Source organism: Hyposmocoma kahamanoa, unplaced genomic scaffold, assembly GCF_003589595.1.
Source record: "Hyposmocoma kahamanoa isolate Upper Pololo Valley unplaced genomic scaffold, ASM358959v1 62, whole genome shotgun sequence".
In the NCBI taxonomy this organism is placed as follows: domain Eukaryota; kingdom Metazoa; phylum Arthropoda; class Insecta; order Lepidoptera; family Cosmopterigidae; genus Hyposmocoma; species Hyposmocoma kahamanoa.
In genome coordinates, this window is record NW_020653850.1 from 24719009 (window position 1) to 24737244 (window position 18236).

Below are 18236 nucleotides of genomic sequence, written 5' to 3' on the forward strand. Positions count from 1 at the left end.
GAAGTATTACAAACGTTAGGCAACCAACACGAATCTCTAAAAGTAAAAATTAAACTGAAAACCGTTCAAAATCAGGAAAATCGTTTAATTCTACACTAAATTTAAAAATAAATATACAGCCAGCTAGCCCCTGCAATAATTGTACAGACAATCAGGCAAGTTAGGAATGATTTTCAAAACACCCGTATTATGAATACAATTCTATGGAATGTAGAGCTCTTCAGCGGGGACTGCCTTGTAGAGAGCCTCGACACCTTTGACGACGCCTTCAACGATCGCGTACACAATGGGGGGAGCTACCTCGTTCATTACGTCGCGCCAATTGGAGTTTAGGAACTGCTGGATCGGCTCGCCTAGAAAATAATATCTACATATCAGCGATAATGATAATAAATAGCTTATATGAATGATACAAGTGTACATAAGTTACCGTAAGCTTCTTTCCCATGTACTAATCACAGTTGACGGGTACAATTATACAAATCCGTCGTTTAGCAGCACATGTTACTAGATTTGAGGTTGAACATTGCGTAACCTCGTTTGTTACTAAACTAACACACTTTTTGACTCTTACCTAGTGCCTTGTTTCCGCCAAAGAGGTTGTCAAAGTGGAAAACGGTGCTGGTCTTAACCTGGTAGGTGTGTCGCCAGTCCTTAATGTGCCAGTGCGGTTTGCCGTCCGCGCCCGTCACAGTCTCCTGGTCCGTGTACGCCTTTATTATTATATCACCTGAAAAAGGGGAAACATAATTAAGTACCTCCTTATAACTCTTTTGTTCAGAAGTCAACTAAGTGAATATTAAACTAGGTACTTTAAAATGGTCGCCTAACGGGAAATAAATAGTTAAAGAAACTATAATATTTACCTAGGTTACTTTCGTTGACAGTAGTTGTAGGAAGCGACTCTAGCATTTAAGTATCTCCTATCGGATACTCACGTATGTCGATTGTGTATTTGCCCTGCCCCTGCACAGGCAGCAAGGCGAGCTGCCCGCCGAGCTCGTAGTCGCCCGTTAACGTCACCGTGCACCGAATCGTCACCGACGCCTTGCCCTTGACTAAGTCTTGTCTGTGAATAATAATATATTGGTATAAAATTCATTACTTTTTTTAATAGAATAGAATGCGTTTATTTGCTAGAATACAGTAAGGTAATTACATAGCTCTCGAGTAAAATAAGGTACATTGTATTCAAACTGCAAGCAGATGCGCAAGTACTAATGGCATTTAATGTTTAGTTTCTTTAATTTCAAATTAATATAATGCATTTGTAAATTCTAAGTGTTCTTTATTACTATAGAAGCTATGTGTCAAAAGCCATTTTGCCAATTCCAATTTAAAAGTATATCCTTGTAACAATTTAATTTAATTTGGTAATTTATTGAAAACAATGATACACGTAATGATGAAGCAGTTATTCTTATAAATCGCTTTATGGCAACGAAGTTGGTATAAAAGATACATAATTTTTGCTCTAGCTTGCCTTTGAATGACTTCACCACGTGTTTTAAAATATTGAGGATGAGAGTTGACAAATACGCAGATATTCCTAATGTATGTACGTACATACAGGGCAAAGGGAATATGTTTAGCTTTTGAACAGCGTTTGCAACTGTCATCGAACCACGCCGCCCAAATCGCTCGAATACACTTCTTCTGAAACTTAAAAGCTGTTTCTAACACTACTAAGTTGCCCCACAGTACAAGACCGTAGCTGAGCAGCTTCTCGAGAGACAGTTTGCCGTAATCTTCGTAAAGCATAACTAAATCTGTTTAGCTTCATACAAATTTGCTCGATGTATCCGTATGACCTACTTTCTAAATATTTCGTTATTTTCAATTTCTGTATTTTGTACAGTAGGAACACTATAATAATTATTTAACGTAGCTTTCTTAACCGACTTTAAAAAAAGGAATAGGTTCTCAATTCGACAGTACTTTTTTTTGTTTGTATACTACGCGATAACTCCGGTGATTTTGTGAATTTGTGAACCGATTTTGAGGATTCTTTTTTGTTGGAAAGGGGGTACCTCAGTAGTGGTTCCATTTCAATTTGAAGAAAATACTCCACCCCCAAGGGTAGCAAACTAGGGGATGAATCCGGTTTCGCGTACTTTCCGGTAACCGATTTCAAAAAAACTTGGCAAATAGATGCATTCCACAAACTTTTGAGGGCGTTTTTTTAGTACTGTGTGCTGAAATTATTATTATTAAGTGCCGACGTCAAAGTAAAAATGAAAGGGAAAAGAGGAAAATCAAAAAGGAAAGGACAAATTTATCAGGAGAGCTAAGTTTGAAAGGAGTTTTATTATATAGATACCTATGTAAGGAAGTTATGATTTACGTAAGGGTTGAAACACAAAACTGCGATGCGACGTCGCATCGCAAGAATTTGCGAATTGCTCCGCATCGCGCATTCCTGCGATGTTAACCTTCTTTGTGTTTTTTTCCTATACTTTCTTATCCATAACAGCAGTGCAGCACTCTTTTTACGATCCATGTTGCTACCTAGTTTAAAAAATACGTTCATTACGGTTGATGATCGTCGAAAGAACGGTTACCCGAACCGTAGCTGTGAGATTCCTTGCCGCAGCAATTCGCATCGCGCCGATTCGCAGTTTTCTGTTTCGACCCTAAATTACATGAAACGCATATAAGGACCAAATTTTTATATCATTAACATTAACAAATGAATGTAATACATTATAATAGGAGGAGGCATGACACACGGGTAGGTATTTAAAGGAACACGTGAAAACAGGGGTTGTTGGAGGAAAAAGGAACAAGAGAAAATCGTGTCGTCTTCATTATCACCACTCTCGCATAAATCGCTGTCAATAATATGGAGTCTCGCTAAAACTTAATGGTTAGGTAAAGAACACGTTAAGTTCAACAGTAAGGATTTAAATTAAACTCTATATCGCTTGCAAATAATCCCAACGTGTCAAACAATAGAATGTATTGCTTAGGTCCTTGTCTAATAAAATAGATTACGTAGTGACATCAGCACCGATAATAGTTATTATTCTTATACATATACTTGAATATGACTTTTAATATGATCATCAAATTTGTAGATAATACATATCATAATTCATTCATATCCCTGTTGCACACCACTTCATGGTAGAGTGGTAGAGTCGGCTCCATTTTTATTATTTTAGAATATAATATCGTTTATTGCAACCATGGTATAAATACAGACGTGACAAATAAATAAAAAAATCACATGTACTTTGCCAGGGTATAGCAAATTGTATTGAAACCCAGTTTGTGTTATAATAGCTTGTAATATAAATTTGCGGCAAAGAATGTATGCTTGTATTAGATATTAAATATAAATATAGGCTATAGGCATCGAGATGATATTGTTAGACCTTGAGATCACTATCCTGCATGAATTCTGAGACTGAATAATATGTTTTTCTACAAGTAATATCTTTAGTTTGGAAGTGAATTAATTGTTTTTTTGTTATATAATATGGGCCTTGTTTTATAGATTTCTAGAATCGGTTCTGCGAGGCTCAGTTTGTCTTTGCGATATGCACTCATGTTGTGTTCAAACAGATTAAGATTATTTCTTACAAATGTGACGACTTCTTGAATAAATAAAGAGGGGAGGTTTAGTAATTGGAGGTTAATGAAATACGGCTTGCAACTGTCGGATTGTAGTTTGTGTTTTCAGGCATTTGACCACATTTTTTTGCACTACATGACATATGAATCAGTGCTATAGCTCTTCTACAATACACTATAGCAGAACCAGGCCTCATTTTTCAAATCAATCATAACATAAACAATAATGAGAAAGCTATGATTCACAAGTACCTACGTTAAATCGTTAGGTATAATAGTTAGCGCCATTTCTTTTTGAAATGGTTCCAATAACAAAAAACTAAAATCACTTTGCACATCACGCGACTGGTGATAATTCATTTTATTCCCAGTAATTCCATCTTCTCAGTTCCATGAGGAACAATGGTAACCTTAAAATTTTGTTTAATTATTTTTATTTTTTGGTTAATTTATTTGTTTTATTTTCTCTCTCGTTTTCTTACTGATGTTTGGTGTGATTGTGATTTTATAAACTTAAGACAAGTTTATGTTTATGTACTGCGTTTGCAAATTACTTCATATTCTTTAAAATAAAATAGTTCGACCGCAACTCATTTTTCTGACATGTGTTCATAGGTAAATAAAAGTAACCACAAACCAGAATAAGCGTTACGACATAGAGAGCTGAGTAGCAATAAATGTTGTGCGGTTTATAGTCAATTACGCTTGGTGGTCCTGGCACACAATGACCTCCACCTTCGCCGCGGCCAAGGTCTTCCTTTACGACGTTGACTGTAATTGGAGAGATTTGTACAGAAACAAACTGCAGTGTATTCACTGAGCTATTGGGGCAAGGAGTTACTTTTTTTCGGCAAAAATATTTCTGTCTTACGTATTGTGATGGTTTGCCTCTACTTTGGTTAATAGTATTCCTACAAAGGTCATCTTTTTCTGAAACTAGCTGGCAATGTATAAATTGTATCTCTCTATTTTGGATATATTTCAAAAATGTATATAATAAGATAAACCAGATTTTAGTATCGTTACGTATTATACTTTAATGTTGAAAATTGTTGTTTTTCACGTCTTTATTACATTCGAAATCGCAACAAAAAGAAACATGTAAGTATATCTATAAATTCGACGTCAAAGTGTTCCTTTACCAATTTAATAACCAACTTTCTTTCCTTTTTTTCCACGTTTTGAAAATATTGATGCGAGTTGAGTACGTCAACGGGTAGGTATGTCAGGAACGTTGCGGATGGGTAATCGTAGTCTCTACATATCCTAATGGGAAACAACTAATCCAATTCTTATATTTTTGTGATAATAAGTAGTATTTTATTCATGATACAAGCTTACAAGATGTCCTTTTTGTGTTTAAGTTCATACTAATACGTGAGCAAACATGCACCTAACGAAGAGGAAACGGCCGTTGTTTGTAGTGTTTTGTTTGAACGTTACCTACGTAGTTAACTTGGTAACTAAATAATATTATAATATTGCAGATAATATGAACCACAGATTACGTTATTTGATGTTGGTAGTACATCACATTAATCCAACAAATGAAATTGTTACAATGCATCGAGTTTATTTATATTCATTTGAGAGAATTACGTTTATTAAAGTACGTAGGCATTAACCGAAGAAAACACAATAAAAGTGATTATTTAATTCGTAACTTCTTAGTAAATTTCGTAAACTGTAGACTGACCGGTGAAGAGACCTTTAGGTATTCCCCCTTGGGTATTATTTGTAACAAGCTTGCTTGATGACTTGGAACGGTTCGTTGCAATCACAACCCTGTATACCATCGTCATCCAGCATCAACAGCCCGGCTTCACCCACTGCTGAGTTTATGCCATTTACCACAATCCTGTGCTAGTCTCACCCATCTATGGCCCGCATATTTGACGATATCGTCCACCCATCTCGCTACATTTTTTGGTCACCATTTGGTTATCGCTTTACTCCAACTGTCTTCACCACGTCTCACAATATGTACTGCCCAGCTCCAATTTAAGTACCTGCGCTATGTCCTAGACCTTAGTCCGTCTTCGGATTTCGGAACTCGATTTACAAGTTTGATACTGAGCATTACTCGCTCTATGGCTCTGTGCGACTCTCATTCTGTACACAGCTCTCTGTGTGAGCGTCCACGTCTCGGCACCGATAGACACTTTGGTTGAATAAGTGGGTCTTCAACATTGTGGTGCATCAACCGACTTCGGGATGTCATCTAGCTTACTGAATGCAGTCCATTCCAGTTTTATTGCATTTTGTACCAACATATCAAATGGTTTGAAAGCAAATAAACCTTCGTAAGAAATTGTACGCGACGCATCCGGAAGTACAAAGAAAGAAGTATCTTCGATAATTTTTTGTTAACACATTACTATTCTAGATCTACTAAAAAGGGCATGGTCCTACCATTTTGGTCTTGCTTTAGTAAACACAGAAAACAATATATCTTAGAAACAATTACAATTTGAAATATTTCAAAGTACATACGCATTTACATAATATAAGGCCCACCATACCTCAGAGATAATCTTCCTCATTTCCTCGAAAAAAAATAATGTCTTTGGTTCCTCATACAAGTTTTTTTTGTGCTCCAATTATCAATAGGATCACCAACATCAAATACATAGGTATTGAATCTTTTTTATTACACCGTTTAGAGTTAGCTCGTGCACCACTTGTTCACAACGAACATGTAAATCAAGTAGCGAAAGTTTTTACTTGCTAACTAGTGACATTAAATTTACACTTTCTTTAAAGTTTATGAAACTAATTTGGTGCACTCTGAAATTAGATTTGGTGTTTGAATGCGTTGAATGCTAACCGAGAGTCTATATCTAACTAGTAATAATTTTATTACTACTGTTTTGTTAGTAAGTCACTGTTGAGTTTTGAATTTGCAGACGAATTGACAGGCAGTTATTAGTAATTATTCGACAGACGCTGATAGTGTCGGATACAGCTTTTATCTCTGGCCATCAATCACTATTAAGCTCGTTGATAACAAAGGCTAGTACAGTAAAATTATACTCACTTAGCATTATCAACAGAACATCCTTTCATCCCCTTCACATCAGTGTTCTTGAAGGTAAGTTTAAGACTGCCCGTGTCACCCTTGACTAGGTCGAGCCGCAGCGGGTCCATGGACGGCACGTTCAGCTCGGGAATGCCGGGGGCAACGATGGGCAGAGCCGCCTGTGCGGAGCGGATGATGCATTGCCGGTCGCCGGTCTTGCATGGCTTTATGAACGGCGCTAAGCGAAAATACAATTAATTAATTTTTAAATTAAGAGGAAAAAATATATCTATTCCACTATCTATTGAACTAATAGGACATAATCTCAGAACAGAGTACTAAAAAAACCGACCTCAAAAGTCATTCTTCCCCTAGTATGCCACCCTTAGATGAGGAATATTTTCTTCTAATTTAAATGGAACCACTCCTGGGGCACCTACTTTGTTTGCAACAAAAAAATAATCATCAAAATCGGTTCACAAATGGCGGAGTTATAGAAAACCTCCTTCTTTTTTTGAAGTCGAAAATGAAAATATTCCAATTAGTTCAACTTACATTTGGTTTTACTTCGTTACTTATTTAGGCTCGTTAGTTCAGATTTTCTCTAAGACCACTGTAAATAGTATTTTGATGAACTTATTTAGAACTTTTAATTAGTTGATTGTGAAAAGTTCGTAAATGATAAAGACTGACAAATATCTGCCTTACCTAAAGCCGATCTGACTCCTAATATGATAGCCAGGAAACACAAGTACCGCAGCATCTTTACTGTTTACTCAATTTGCTTAATTTATAATGATTTTAAGTTCAAGTGTACACGATTAGCTAAATTTCGAATGACAGTGGCATCGCCAGCGGTAGAGCTAACTTATACCTATGGTTGGAGTGACGTCAACGCGCCGCCCCGCGCTGGCGCAGGACCCGCTTGACGTTAACTTTTAAGGTGCTGCTCTATTAAGAGGAACAATATTTTACTTAGATTTTATCTCGCTGCTGTTCCACTGCATTTCGTAAGAAATAACAAGTGCGTGAATATAATTTTGAAGACTTTTCCGGTCATTACTACAACTATTAACATAATTTACTGGTTTATTAGTGTACCTACCATTTTAGTAAACCGTTCTTGAACTATCACGGTTAACTGGTAGGTGCATCCCTCATTAAACGGTCACTACTATCAGCATGATCTTGTGAGACAGTAAGACCTGATTTTCTTTTATTGGTCTGCTTGCGGACCAGTTCCGTAATAACAAACAATTTCATTCCGGTATTGGTATCCGGTATATGGGGTGCACAAGCCTCCCCACACGACACCCAGAACAATCGGTGAGTACCTTACACTGATTGGCAAATCCTAAGCATGCCATTGATACGATAAGAAGATTCCGGTATTAGTCCTAAGTGGTTATCGCATTAAACGTCTGTCAGAATAGTACAGAATAGAAGAGCTCCTTGTGAAAGAGTTAGTTCTTCCAGGGAAGTACTGCCACTTTACCTATTTCTGCCACTAAGCAGTAATGTAAGCAAGTGGGACTTGTCTACTAATGTCTCAGGGTGACGGGCGCAGAGTGGCACTGCAGCTGTTATGGACAGACGTGTCATAAGTGATAGGCGCACGATTCGTTCGTATCGTTACTTGATATCATAAAAAAGGATGTCGAAACGTATTTCAAGCTCTCCTGTATTAACCATGCTATATGAATAAATCTTGTATTATACCATCTCGAGTGTCGAAGACTGCATTTCATATATCAAAGTTACTTGTATAATCAATCATACATAACATGCAAATACGACACATTTGTCACAGAAGGCAATATGTTGACAAGTAAAGTATGTGAAGAAAATAATAAGGAAAAATGTTCTAACATTGACAATAATTGGATAACTAACATTGCTCAAACATTATGCTCCTCTTAATGGACATAAACGAGATTTTATGTCTCAGTTGAACTACATTTTACTTCACGTTACGGGGATTTTGTACCTAAAAAGTAAATTACTATTATGATATCATGTAATTTTAAATGGAATTGTAAAAATATCGGAAAATAAAACTAATTTTTCGGGTCTAAAATGCGTATATTTGTTTTTTTAAAACAAATCCACCTTTTGGACTCTTTATAAGTCCCATGGTCAAGCATAATGAATATAATAATAAAATCCTCATCGTACATACTTTATAAATAATGAAATCATAAATCTAGTCTTAAGTTGCTCTAGGCAACGGCTCTCCAGCCGACGATGTTCGACGATGAAAAGTTCGCGTCTTCTATTTTGAGTTAGCGGTCCATAAAATGTATAGATGACTTTATGATTATTATCCATTTGTCGTTTTTTAATAAATGTGGACAAAGTGCAACAGCCACTATTGTAAAGGCTGAAGAGTCCGAAGTGCGACTACCTTGAGTAAATACGTCGCTGTGAATACGTCGCTGGCCTTAATAATTTCTAGATTAACGAAACACATTGTAAAATAACCCTGACATTTTGTGTATATAAACATCCTGGAATAAATCCATACATCCTCGCCAGGGGCACTCCCTTTCGTTTTGAGATAATTGTTTCCGGGAACCAAGAATAGATTGGTTTTCTTTTTTTTAATGTAAATTATACAGACGTCACAATCCTACCTGTTATTTTATTAGGATCCACGTTTCTGATCACTGATATATAATAGTCTGGTAATTTTTAATTTGCAAAACCTAAATATAAAATCAGTTATTCATATATACTCATTAACCTATCACTTATTTGAGAGACTTAATGAAAATGGCTGTGCAGAATTTCTCGAAGCGCTAAAATCATACTGTAGAGCGGGCAGAACCGACCCGGTGAACTTGTTTTGGCTCAACTATGACTCTGGACCATTTGTCATTGCCATCTCAGCGAAGCTAAATTTTCCACCATGGATTGGTACGAATGCTATATTTGTAAGATGAACTGCCGTGTTTTTGCTCTGTGTTTGTTCTCGATTCTCGGAATATCCAATACGTACCTACGCTATGTTGACTTGTTACCTCATTCATGTTACTACTTGGCAAAAGATAAATATTGTTAGCTGGATTTATCCACTTCGGTGCAGGTAAATGCAATGTTTTCTTTTTTCACAGATTTTAAAGATTCGTATATGTACACAGGTACCTAGGTTGAAGGGCCGGATGTTTTTGTAAAACTTTAGCGGCTCATTGTTCTCACTCATACAAAAACGTTCAGAAGATGAATGACGATCAGTCGTCATTTGGAAATTTACACAAATTTTTGAGTTCCCTTTAAAACGTTCATATCAATAAAATTATCACAAGGTAAAGAACTCGAGTTTTTTGAGTTTATACGAGTAGAAAATATAATTTAATAATTACCAAAAACATCGTAATAGTATAGTTAGATTTGTAAATGTAGAGACAGGAACGAAATTTATCCAGATTTTATTGCGAAAAAAACTAAATGTACTTGCAAAGGACTTTCCTCGTGGTAATCCTTTTTTTAATATTTTTCTTTAGGGACTTTGATTGAACACGTCATCCCCGTAAGAAACAAAATAACAATGTCTTTAAACGTAATTTATTTCCTCGCTCATTTATCTATCAACCTTATCAATCCCAGGCAAAGTTAGCAACGACGTCAAAGACTACCTTTTGATTGGTTTGTATGTATACATACGTAAACACTTGATTGTACCGCAATTATATTAGGTTTGATTTAGGTATGTACTTTACCTATTTACCGAGAAAATTTATTTCTCTTGACGAAGCTATCCTATTTATCAGCGTAGGTGACATCAAGGTTAATACATTTGCTGCTTTGGTCTGGCATAAACACCAGTGCATCAACCACGAGGGCATAGAGACAGCTGTCGCTAGCAATTAGTACTTTTCGTGATATTGTACATGATAGAAATACTGGTATCGGGTCGTCTCAATAAGGCGAGGTCTTAGTGGTCGTAAATCTTCAGTAACAGACTGGTTTTATATTAACCTGTCACCTTTCTTTACCAAAGCTTTGTGTGTCCAACTTGGAAGATTACACGTCAGGGTGCTGACCATGTTCAATGTTTTGTTTACAAGTGTGTGTCGGCCTTCTCTATGTCAAATGGTCTTAAAGCGAATATTAAGTAAGTACTGTATACAATATACAGTGTTCATTGACCTTGCTACAACTTGAAATATGGTACATATTAAAATATGTGTTCAAGTTTACCATACATTACAGTAAGGTCTAAGGTCTTCTAGTAAGCGACCATCAAATTAAGTAACTTTGAATTTCCTTGTAACTTTAATTAAAACTGGTTTGAAGATTCTGTTTTTCTTAAACAACTTGTAGTCAAATACATTGATAACTACGTGAAACGGAACGACCAAATAAATATTGTAGATGTCAAACGTGACATAACATTGACAGGAAAGAAATTTTGAAATAGGTAGGTACGCGCCATTTTCCGTTGGTCGTGTTCAAAGAGTGAAAAATGTGTGTGGTTCGGTTGGCAACTGCTATTTGGTAAATGATATCCTCAAGTGGATGTTAAACTGTTTGCTAGAACAAGTTTATTTAGTTTGACAGATCCATTTTTTTTCTTTCAAAATTATATTTTAATAACTGATCTTGGTCAATGTTTTTTATCCTAACATTTAAATTACTTAAATTGTCAATGAAGAAATATTTTAGCTGCTTAAAATAACTCGGTTCAATTATAATCAGAAATCGGGATAACGTTGAGTGGCCCCTGTAGCGCAATTTTTTTAAGCAGTTTTTTTCTAATTCGTAATTTTAATAAAATTATTCTAAATTTGGGTATAAAAGGATTAATCATTAATCAATAAAACCTATCGACCAATACAAATAAATTTTATTTTTACAAATGAACTTGTGCAGGTACATTACAATTTAGTTACGACAACAAACCAGGTAAGCGTACAGAGAATTTCCTACGATTCCTGCACTAGGCAAAGCCTGTCTCGCAGGTAATCGATAAAAACATTGTTATTGTTAAAAGAATAACACCAAAGCAAAGCAAAAAGAATTTTGTTAAAATGTTTTTGGAAAATTTTTACATATTATGATCACAGATTATTATTATTATATATTACATTATTTTATTTTACATATTTTTATATTAGATTAGATTATATATATATATTGTATAATATTCATTCTATTTTTAATTCAATGCCAATTATAAAAGGTGTGTGTGTGTGTCTGTGTATCTTTATTTTGTGTCCATAGAAACCTGAGAAAAATTTTTAAAGTTACCCAACTTGACCGTACTAATTTATGATTGGCGTACATTATGTATAATATTAGCCAAGTAACCTATTTTTGTTAATATTTTTATAACTTGTTTGTTTTTATAAGCACTATCGTAACCAGTGTCCCAGCCTTGGTCTACGGTGTTGAATGTTGGATATGGCAGAAAACCAAACCTTCGATGAATGCTTTTGTTACGTCACGCAAAGAAGCTCCTTCCGTGCACGCCATAGTTATCGATATGACCCGAGTAAGACCGTATAAAAATGTTTGTAGCAGGAGAGCTTCTTGTCAAATAGTTCGTCCAGGAAAGTACTGCCGCCTTGCCTACTTCTCGTCTCTAGTGAGCATTACTGCGTTCCAGTTTTGACGGGTAAGAGTGCTAGTGACATTACAGGCACATGGGACTTGTCAACTTCAGTTCAGACAGGCAGAGTGGCAGTGCCCGTCAGATATTTACGATCTAAAGCTCTGTGAGGCGCTCACAGCAGGTGCAATGTGCAGACGGACCTTGGTATCATAAAAAAGCTCGTACTAGCAACTAGCTGTTATAAAATGAACGAACTTTAAAATTTAAAACCTGGTAGAACCTGTCTTAATATGCGAGTAATTTGTTTACTTTCCGCAACTACGTGTGAAATGTAAATGGAATACAATTCACGTAAGTAATTGTTCGTTTACTAAGTCGGTACTAACTGTGAACTACCTGCGCCTACGACGCCTGCAGACGCGCTGACGTATGCGTCGTTGATTTATGACACTATTTGTCAGATAGCCAAATAACACCATAAATAGATTTACAACATCAATTTATGGATTAAGATGCTAATATTAATTCTGAGAACTAGGTAATAATTATGCTAAATCATTTACCTATTTAATATTTGTTGTAACTAGGTACGGTCGGTTACCTTTCTGAATTTATTTATTTATTTGTAAAAGGCATGTGTATTAATACATTCAAACAATAGATGGCGCTACGGCTAAAAAGTCGTTGAAAAGCAAATACGAAGAGCCGACAACAAAGCACATGGAAAAATTCGTGAGATCCGCTGGTTCGTTCCGTGGCTTAGTTGGCATAGCGTCTGACACGGTTTGCTAGAAGTTGTCGGTTTGAATCCGGCCGAATCGAAAGATTTTTTTTTCTGAGTGTTCGATCTTTGTATTAATAATTATAACAAACTAGTGGAGTAATTTCACAAAAAATAATTGAATGTAAAAAGAATAAAACTTCGATACACAAACCAATTACAAGTACACACGTTACAACATTCTATGGCTAACACCTAGAGGCCAAGTAAAGTTACGAGTATATGAGTACGTAATTACTCCACTAGTTATAATCCGGCTGGATTCGAACCAACGTCTTCCAGCAAACCGTGGCGGACGCAATGTCAACTAAGCCACGGAATGCACTAGCGGACCTCCCGAATTTTTCTATGCGCTTGTTACAGATATAAACTTAAAAATTACAATTATTAAAGTGCATCACTAGTCAGCTTGGTAGCTGTAAAGGTAAAGCTGAGTGAATAAATACATTTCTCATAAATGGCGCTACACCAAAAAGTCGCTAAAAACCAATTGCAAAGATCTGGATTTTTTAACCGACTTAAAAAAAGGAGGAGGTTCTTTTTCTTCTTTTTTTTTGTATGTATGTTACGCGATAACTCCGGTTATTTGTGAACCGATTTTCATGATTCTTTTTTGTTGGAAAGGGGGTATTTCCATAGTGGTCCCATTTCATTTTGAAGAAAATCATCCACCTCGAAGGGTGGCTTTTCACGCATGAAGATTCATTTTCATAAATAATGTTAGATTAATTTAGGAGCAATTACTTTAATGGTTGATTTTGCTATTTCTCCAATTCAAGGCGTTTTTCTCTAAATATACTTTGAGTAGTGAGAACAGATTTTTATTATGTCCAGTGTCAAGTCCTGTATAATGGCGAAGTAGGGGATATTTCAATAAAACTTAGCAAATAAGGTACCTAAGGGTAATAAGGCCTGTCGGATTATAAGGCCTAAGGAACAGAAATCGTACTTATATTGTATTTACACACTCAAACGCCACACGCACAGATACATTACGTGCGCACACGTTGTTATAAGCTCGAGGTCACACTTCATCCCGCTCCGCGCCGTCAGTACCGTGTCTAATTCTATGTTGGGAGGTCGCGCCGCTCGAATAGTAAAAAATCACACTAGACAATTGTAAGTATTTTTTGTTATATTACAGTTAGCTAATCGAATTTGTGTTCTATTTCTAGTTTATTTAACCCTTATGGTGGTCTCGAATCTTGTAGGTAATGTAACCTTAATGTATTTAAATATATTTCTTTTTCTTACGTATATGGCTGGAGGTTATTAAGGCCTATCAAAAATTTCCATAGGCCTTATTATCCTCTAACTTTTATTTAGTGATTTATTAGATTATTTTATGACTGTATCTTATCCTCCTTTCAAGATCTTTTGTAGATATGTAAGATTATAACGAATAAGCTAACAGTGGATATTTTATTTTCAGTGAATACGACCATAATGCCTCCCAAACGGGCATTATGGTCTGAAGAAGACCTGGTGTCAGCAGTTCGAGCTGTTCAAATGGGAATTCTGAGTACGTATAAAGCTGCTGAGAGATATAAGGTCCCAAGAAGAACCATCAGGAATCATCTCAATACTGGCAGTTTGAGAAAATTACTGGGTCGGAAAACCATATTGAACGAAAAACAGGAAGATGATCTGGTGAAGAGGATTATCAGGTTTTCTGAAATAGGATTGCCCGTCATACCACGCATACTTCGTCGCTTGGTCTACAAATTTTGTGAGGCTAATAACATAAAGCACAGTTTCAATGAAAACACTAAACTCGCTGGCAAGGACTGGTTTAAAGCTTTCATGAAAAGACACCCTAATTTATCTAAAAGAAAAGCTCAGTTTATGAACCCGGCGCGGGCACAAAAACTCAACAAGTTCATTGTTGATGACCATTTCTCAAAAATAAAAGCAGTTTATGACGATTTGGACCTGAAAAATCATCCTGAACGAATCTACAACATGGATGAAAAAGGTTGTCGATTAACGATCCACCACCAACAAACTGTTTTGGCTCAGAAAGGGGCAAAACGAGTGCATTTGCAGTCTTCGGAACACGCAGAAAGCGTCACGATTGCGGGATGTGTAAATGCGCTCGGTACTGCCATACCTCCAATGGTGATATTTAAAGGGAAAAGGCTGAAGCCGCAATTACACGATAATTTACCACCGGGAACTTTAATAGAAAAATCAGCTAAGGGTTATATGACAAATGATCTTTTCAAGGAATTTTTGAAACACTTAGCCAGATACAAAAGTGCTGGAAAGTGTCTTTTGATTTTTGATGGAGCAGCCTGTCATTTAGATCTGAGTATCGTCGACGTCGCAGATTCGTTCGACATATCCTTATACTGTCTGCCATCGAACAGAACACATGAACTTCAGCCGCTTGACAAAGCAGTTTACCGTTCATTTGAACATCACTGGGATGCTGAAGTCTTATGTTTCTTGGATCAAAATCCAGACAAGAAGCTAACCAAGGCGCGATTTAATGTCATACTTTCTAATGTCTGGTCCAAATGCATGACACATAGTAACATAACCAGTGGCTTTAGAGCCACTGGTCTGTTTCTTTTGAATCCTGAAGCAATTCCGGAAACTGCTTTTGCTCCGTCGGTATTAACAGAAGTTCCAGCACCGATGGTACCAGAAAATCAAGAAAACTTGCACCCGAATTCTCCCAGGCCATCGACTTCAACAAGTTTTCAAAAAAATTTAGATTTCAGCAATAAAACGCCTGTTAAAAGAAGTGAGACGTCTGCTACAACATCTGATGCAATAGAGCTGACGCCAGCCAGGCCTACCGGAAGGGACCTTCACCGTTTGGTTTGTTTTTCAGATTCGGACGATGAAGACGATGTGCCGCTCTCTCTGCTGAACAAAAAAACGCCTATTTACCAACTTATGCCAACACCAGTGAAGATTACATAAAAAACACCGACGACGACGATTCGAAAAAAAGCAATTAATTACAGAGGGACACCGATTACAAAAGATATTTTTGAAAATAATAAAAAGAAAGCGAAGAAAACTGAAGCAAAAAAGAAGAATGATATCTCGCAGCAGGAAAGAGGGTGGTACTGCCATGCTTGCGAAGAAGATAAGATGGCTGACATGCGAAAATGCGAAAAATGTGGAAAATGGTTCCATGAAGAATGTGTTGGTTTGTCGGTTGATGATACCGACACATTTGAGTGTCCTGATGGCTGCAACTAAATTGATCGGTATCAGTCTGCTTGACCAGCAAATCCATCTAATTCTCCATAGTATTTAATGTTAAATTACTTAATTTACCTGATTATGGATCTCAAATACCAAATATTGTTAGTTATTATAAATATTTAAGACTGCTGAAGTAATAGGCCTAATTTCCCTGCCATAGTAAATTAAGGCCTATAAGTTAAGTTTTTAAAAAGTTTTAATCCCGTTTTTATTTATGGCAGAAGTTGTTATTTTATTTTATTATTTTATAGTCCTTAATATAAATGACTGATTAGAAATTCAACCTGTTGATTAACGACTACATTTTTCATTTTATTTGAAATCTCCCTTAGCTAGGCCTTAATACCCTCCGGTACCTTAGACGTAATTCCACGTACTTTTGAGGTCGGTTTTTTTAGTACTCTATACTGAGATTATTTCTGTGTTCGATCTTTGTATTAATAATTATAACAGCTATTATTATTTTGTATTACATTAGAATAATTCACGGTTTGCTCACCTATTCTGACCTCCTCGTCATAACTAACGCATTTGCATATCGGTAATTTCGAGATATTGACACACCTAAAGTTTTTTTTGCTGGTACAAAAGTGTCAATTGCGCTTATTTTACTTAAGAATACAACTGAAATTAAATAAGATATAAAAAACCACTTACAGGAGGTTGCAAACCTCATTTCGCTGCTCCCAGACATGTTAATAGGTAAATTCGTTATAAATGTCGCACACGCAAACTTCGCCATGCCAAACAAAACGTGCACTCTACGGGCGAATTTATTTGACACGAATTTCTTCGCGCTCAGCCCGCGCGGTTAAAGAGCGGAGTCCGCGTTGCAGCCGCGCTGCGACCGCGTGCGTCTGTCATGGCAAAATACGCTCTATTTGCTTAGCTTTTACGTTTTAACTTAAATGAGCGTCCCGGAGACGCGGGCGACAGTGGGTTGAATTTGGTCTACGCGGTTTTATTATTCAGAGGAATTTAAATGTTGTTGCCTAGTAAACAAAATTACAGATTCGCCATTAATAATGATAATAATAATACTTTCTTTCGGACCAAAAACAATTATCCATAGTTCGTTCGTAAAGAGCTTAGGAATAAGGTTAGTATGATGCTAAATGTTAAAATTAAAATAGAATAAGATAACATGAAAATAAATTAAAATTATAAAATTAAAATCCATAAACTATACAATCACGAATAATTACAACATTGATTGTTGAGAGATTGTTTAAATATAAATTAATTGACAGTAAATGTTGGGGCACCCACGCCGCCAAAGTGAGGCAACCCGCTTCCTCAGAATGGCATGAAAGCCATCTGTGCGTGTCTCACCGAACCTAAACGCTACAGTGTCGTGGTAACCCGAACAACATCCTAAACGCGTTGTTATATTGTACCCTCAGCGAATTTAGGGTCACCTTATTATACTTCACCCACAGGCTACACGTGTAGAAGGTTTGACAGTATACTTTAACCTCCACACTGCAACGTGCAAATCTCCGGGCGAGCATATTTTATCTTACTGCAAGGGCTCTCCATTCTCTCTCTACATCCACCAGATCGGACTGATCATCTGTCACCCAGTGACCCATTATTTATTATTACATTAATGTTCATGAAGGCGTCCGCGCGAAAACTTTCGCTTCGTGTACCTGGGCGCTACATGGTTTCTACTTTCAACGCACCGACCACCAGAACGATTGTCATGAATGAGTTCCATGCTCTCGACCGGGTTGCTGATGTGTTCGCGGACAATTGGTTGGTAATTTAGAATTTTGTTGTATATCTGTATATATAATACCTGTCTCAGTTCACCCATGCAAAAGATTTTTTGTATTTTTTGACATTAGCATGACCTATAAATTTATTTCTCTCGTGAGTTTGGGTGTAATTTGTGTTTGTCGATGTGTGTGTCCATGACACGCGACACAAGGTTCCCTAGTGCGAGAATTATGTTGTTACTATTATTTTGTGATTTCTTATAAATAAATAACGTTATAATTATTAATACAAAGATCGAACACTCAGAAAAAACACTCAGAAAAAATTCCTTCGATCCGGTCGGATTCGAACCGACGTCTTCT

At 36.5% G+C, this 18236-nt stretch overlaps 2 protein-coding genes across 2 annotated transcripts; one reads left to right on the forward strand and one right to left on the reverse strand.

Moving 5' to 3' along the window:
• Positions 1-52: 52 nt before the first annotated feature.
• Positions 53-7439, reverse strand: LOC113229620 (protein takeout-like). Its single transcript, XM_026463279.1, has 5 exons — positions 7304-7439; positions 6614-6833; positions 939-1069; positions 575-730; positions 53-353 (listed from the first exon to the last, which is right to left on the reverse strand). Exons 1-5 carry the CDS (start codon positions 7356-7358, stop codon positions 202-204), a joined length of 714 nt encoding a protein of 237 aa, XP_026319064.1. The 5' UTR covers positions 7359-7439; the 3' UTR covers positions 53-201.
• Positions 7440-14036: 6597 nt separating this feature from the next.
• Positions 14037-15861, forward strand: LOC113229402. Its single transcript, XM_026462973.1, has 2 exons — positions 14037-14049; positions 14363-15861. The coding sequence occupies exon 2, from the start codon at positions 14377-14379 to the stop codon at positions 15859-15861; it is 1485 nt and encodes a 494-aa protein (XP_026318758.1). The 5' UTR covers positions 14037-14049; positions 14363-14376.
• Positions 15862-18236: the final 2375 nt, after the last annotated feature.

Excerpts from the sequence above, each read along its gene's own strand:
- LOC113229402 (XM_026462973.1), top strand. The coding sequence starts at position 14,377 with ATGCCTCCCAAACGGGCATTATGGTCTGAAGAAGACCTGGTGTCAGCA.
- LOC113229620 (XM_026463279.1), bottom strand. The coding sequence starts at position 7,358 with ATGCTGCGGTACTTGTGTTTCCTGGCTATCATATTAGGAGTCAGATCG. Across the intron at positions 731-938 it reads CAAATACACAATCGACATAC|GTGATATAATAATAAAGGCG; the intron begins GTGAGTATCCGA and ends CCCCTTTTTCAG. Across the intron at positions 354-574 it reads TGGCGGAAACAAGGCACTAG|GCGAGCCGATCCAGCAGTTC; the intron begins GTAAGAGTCAAA and ends ATTATTTTCTAG.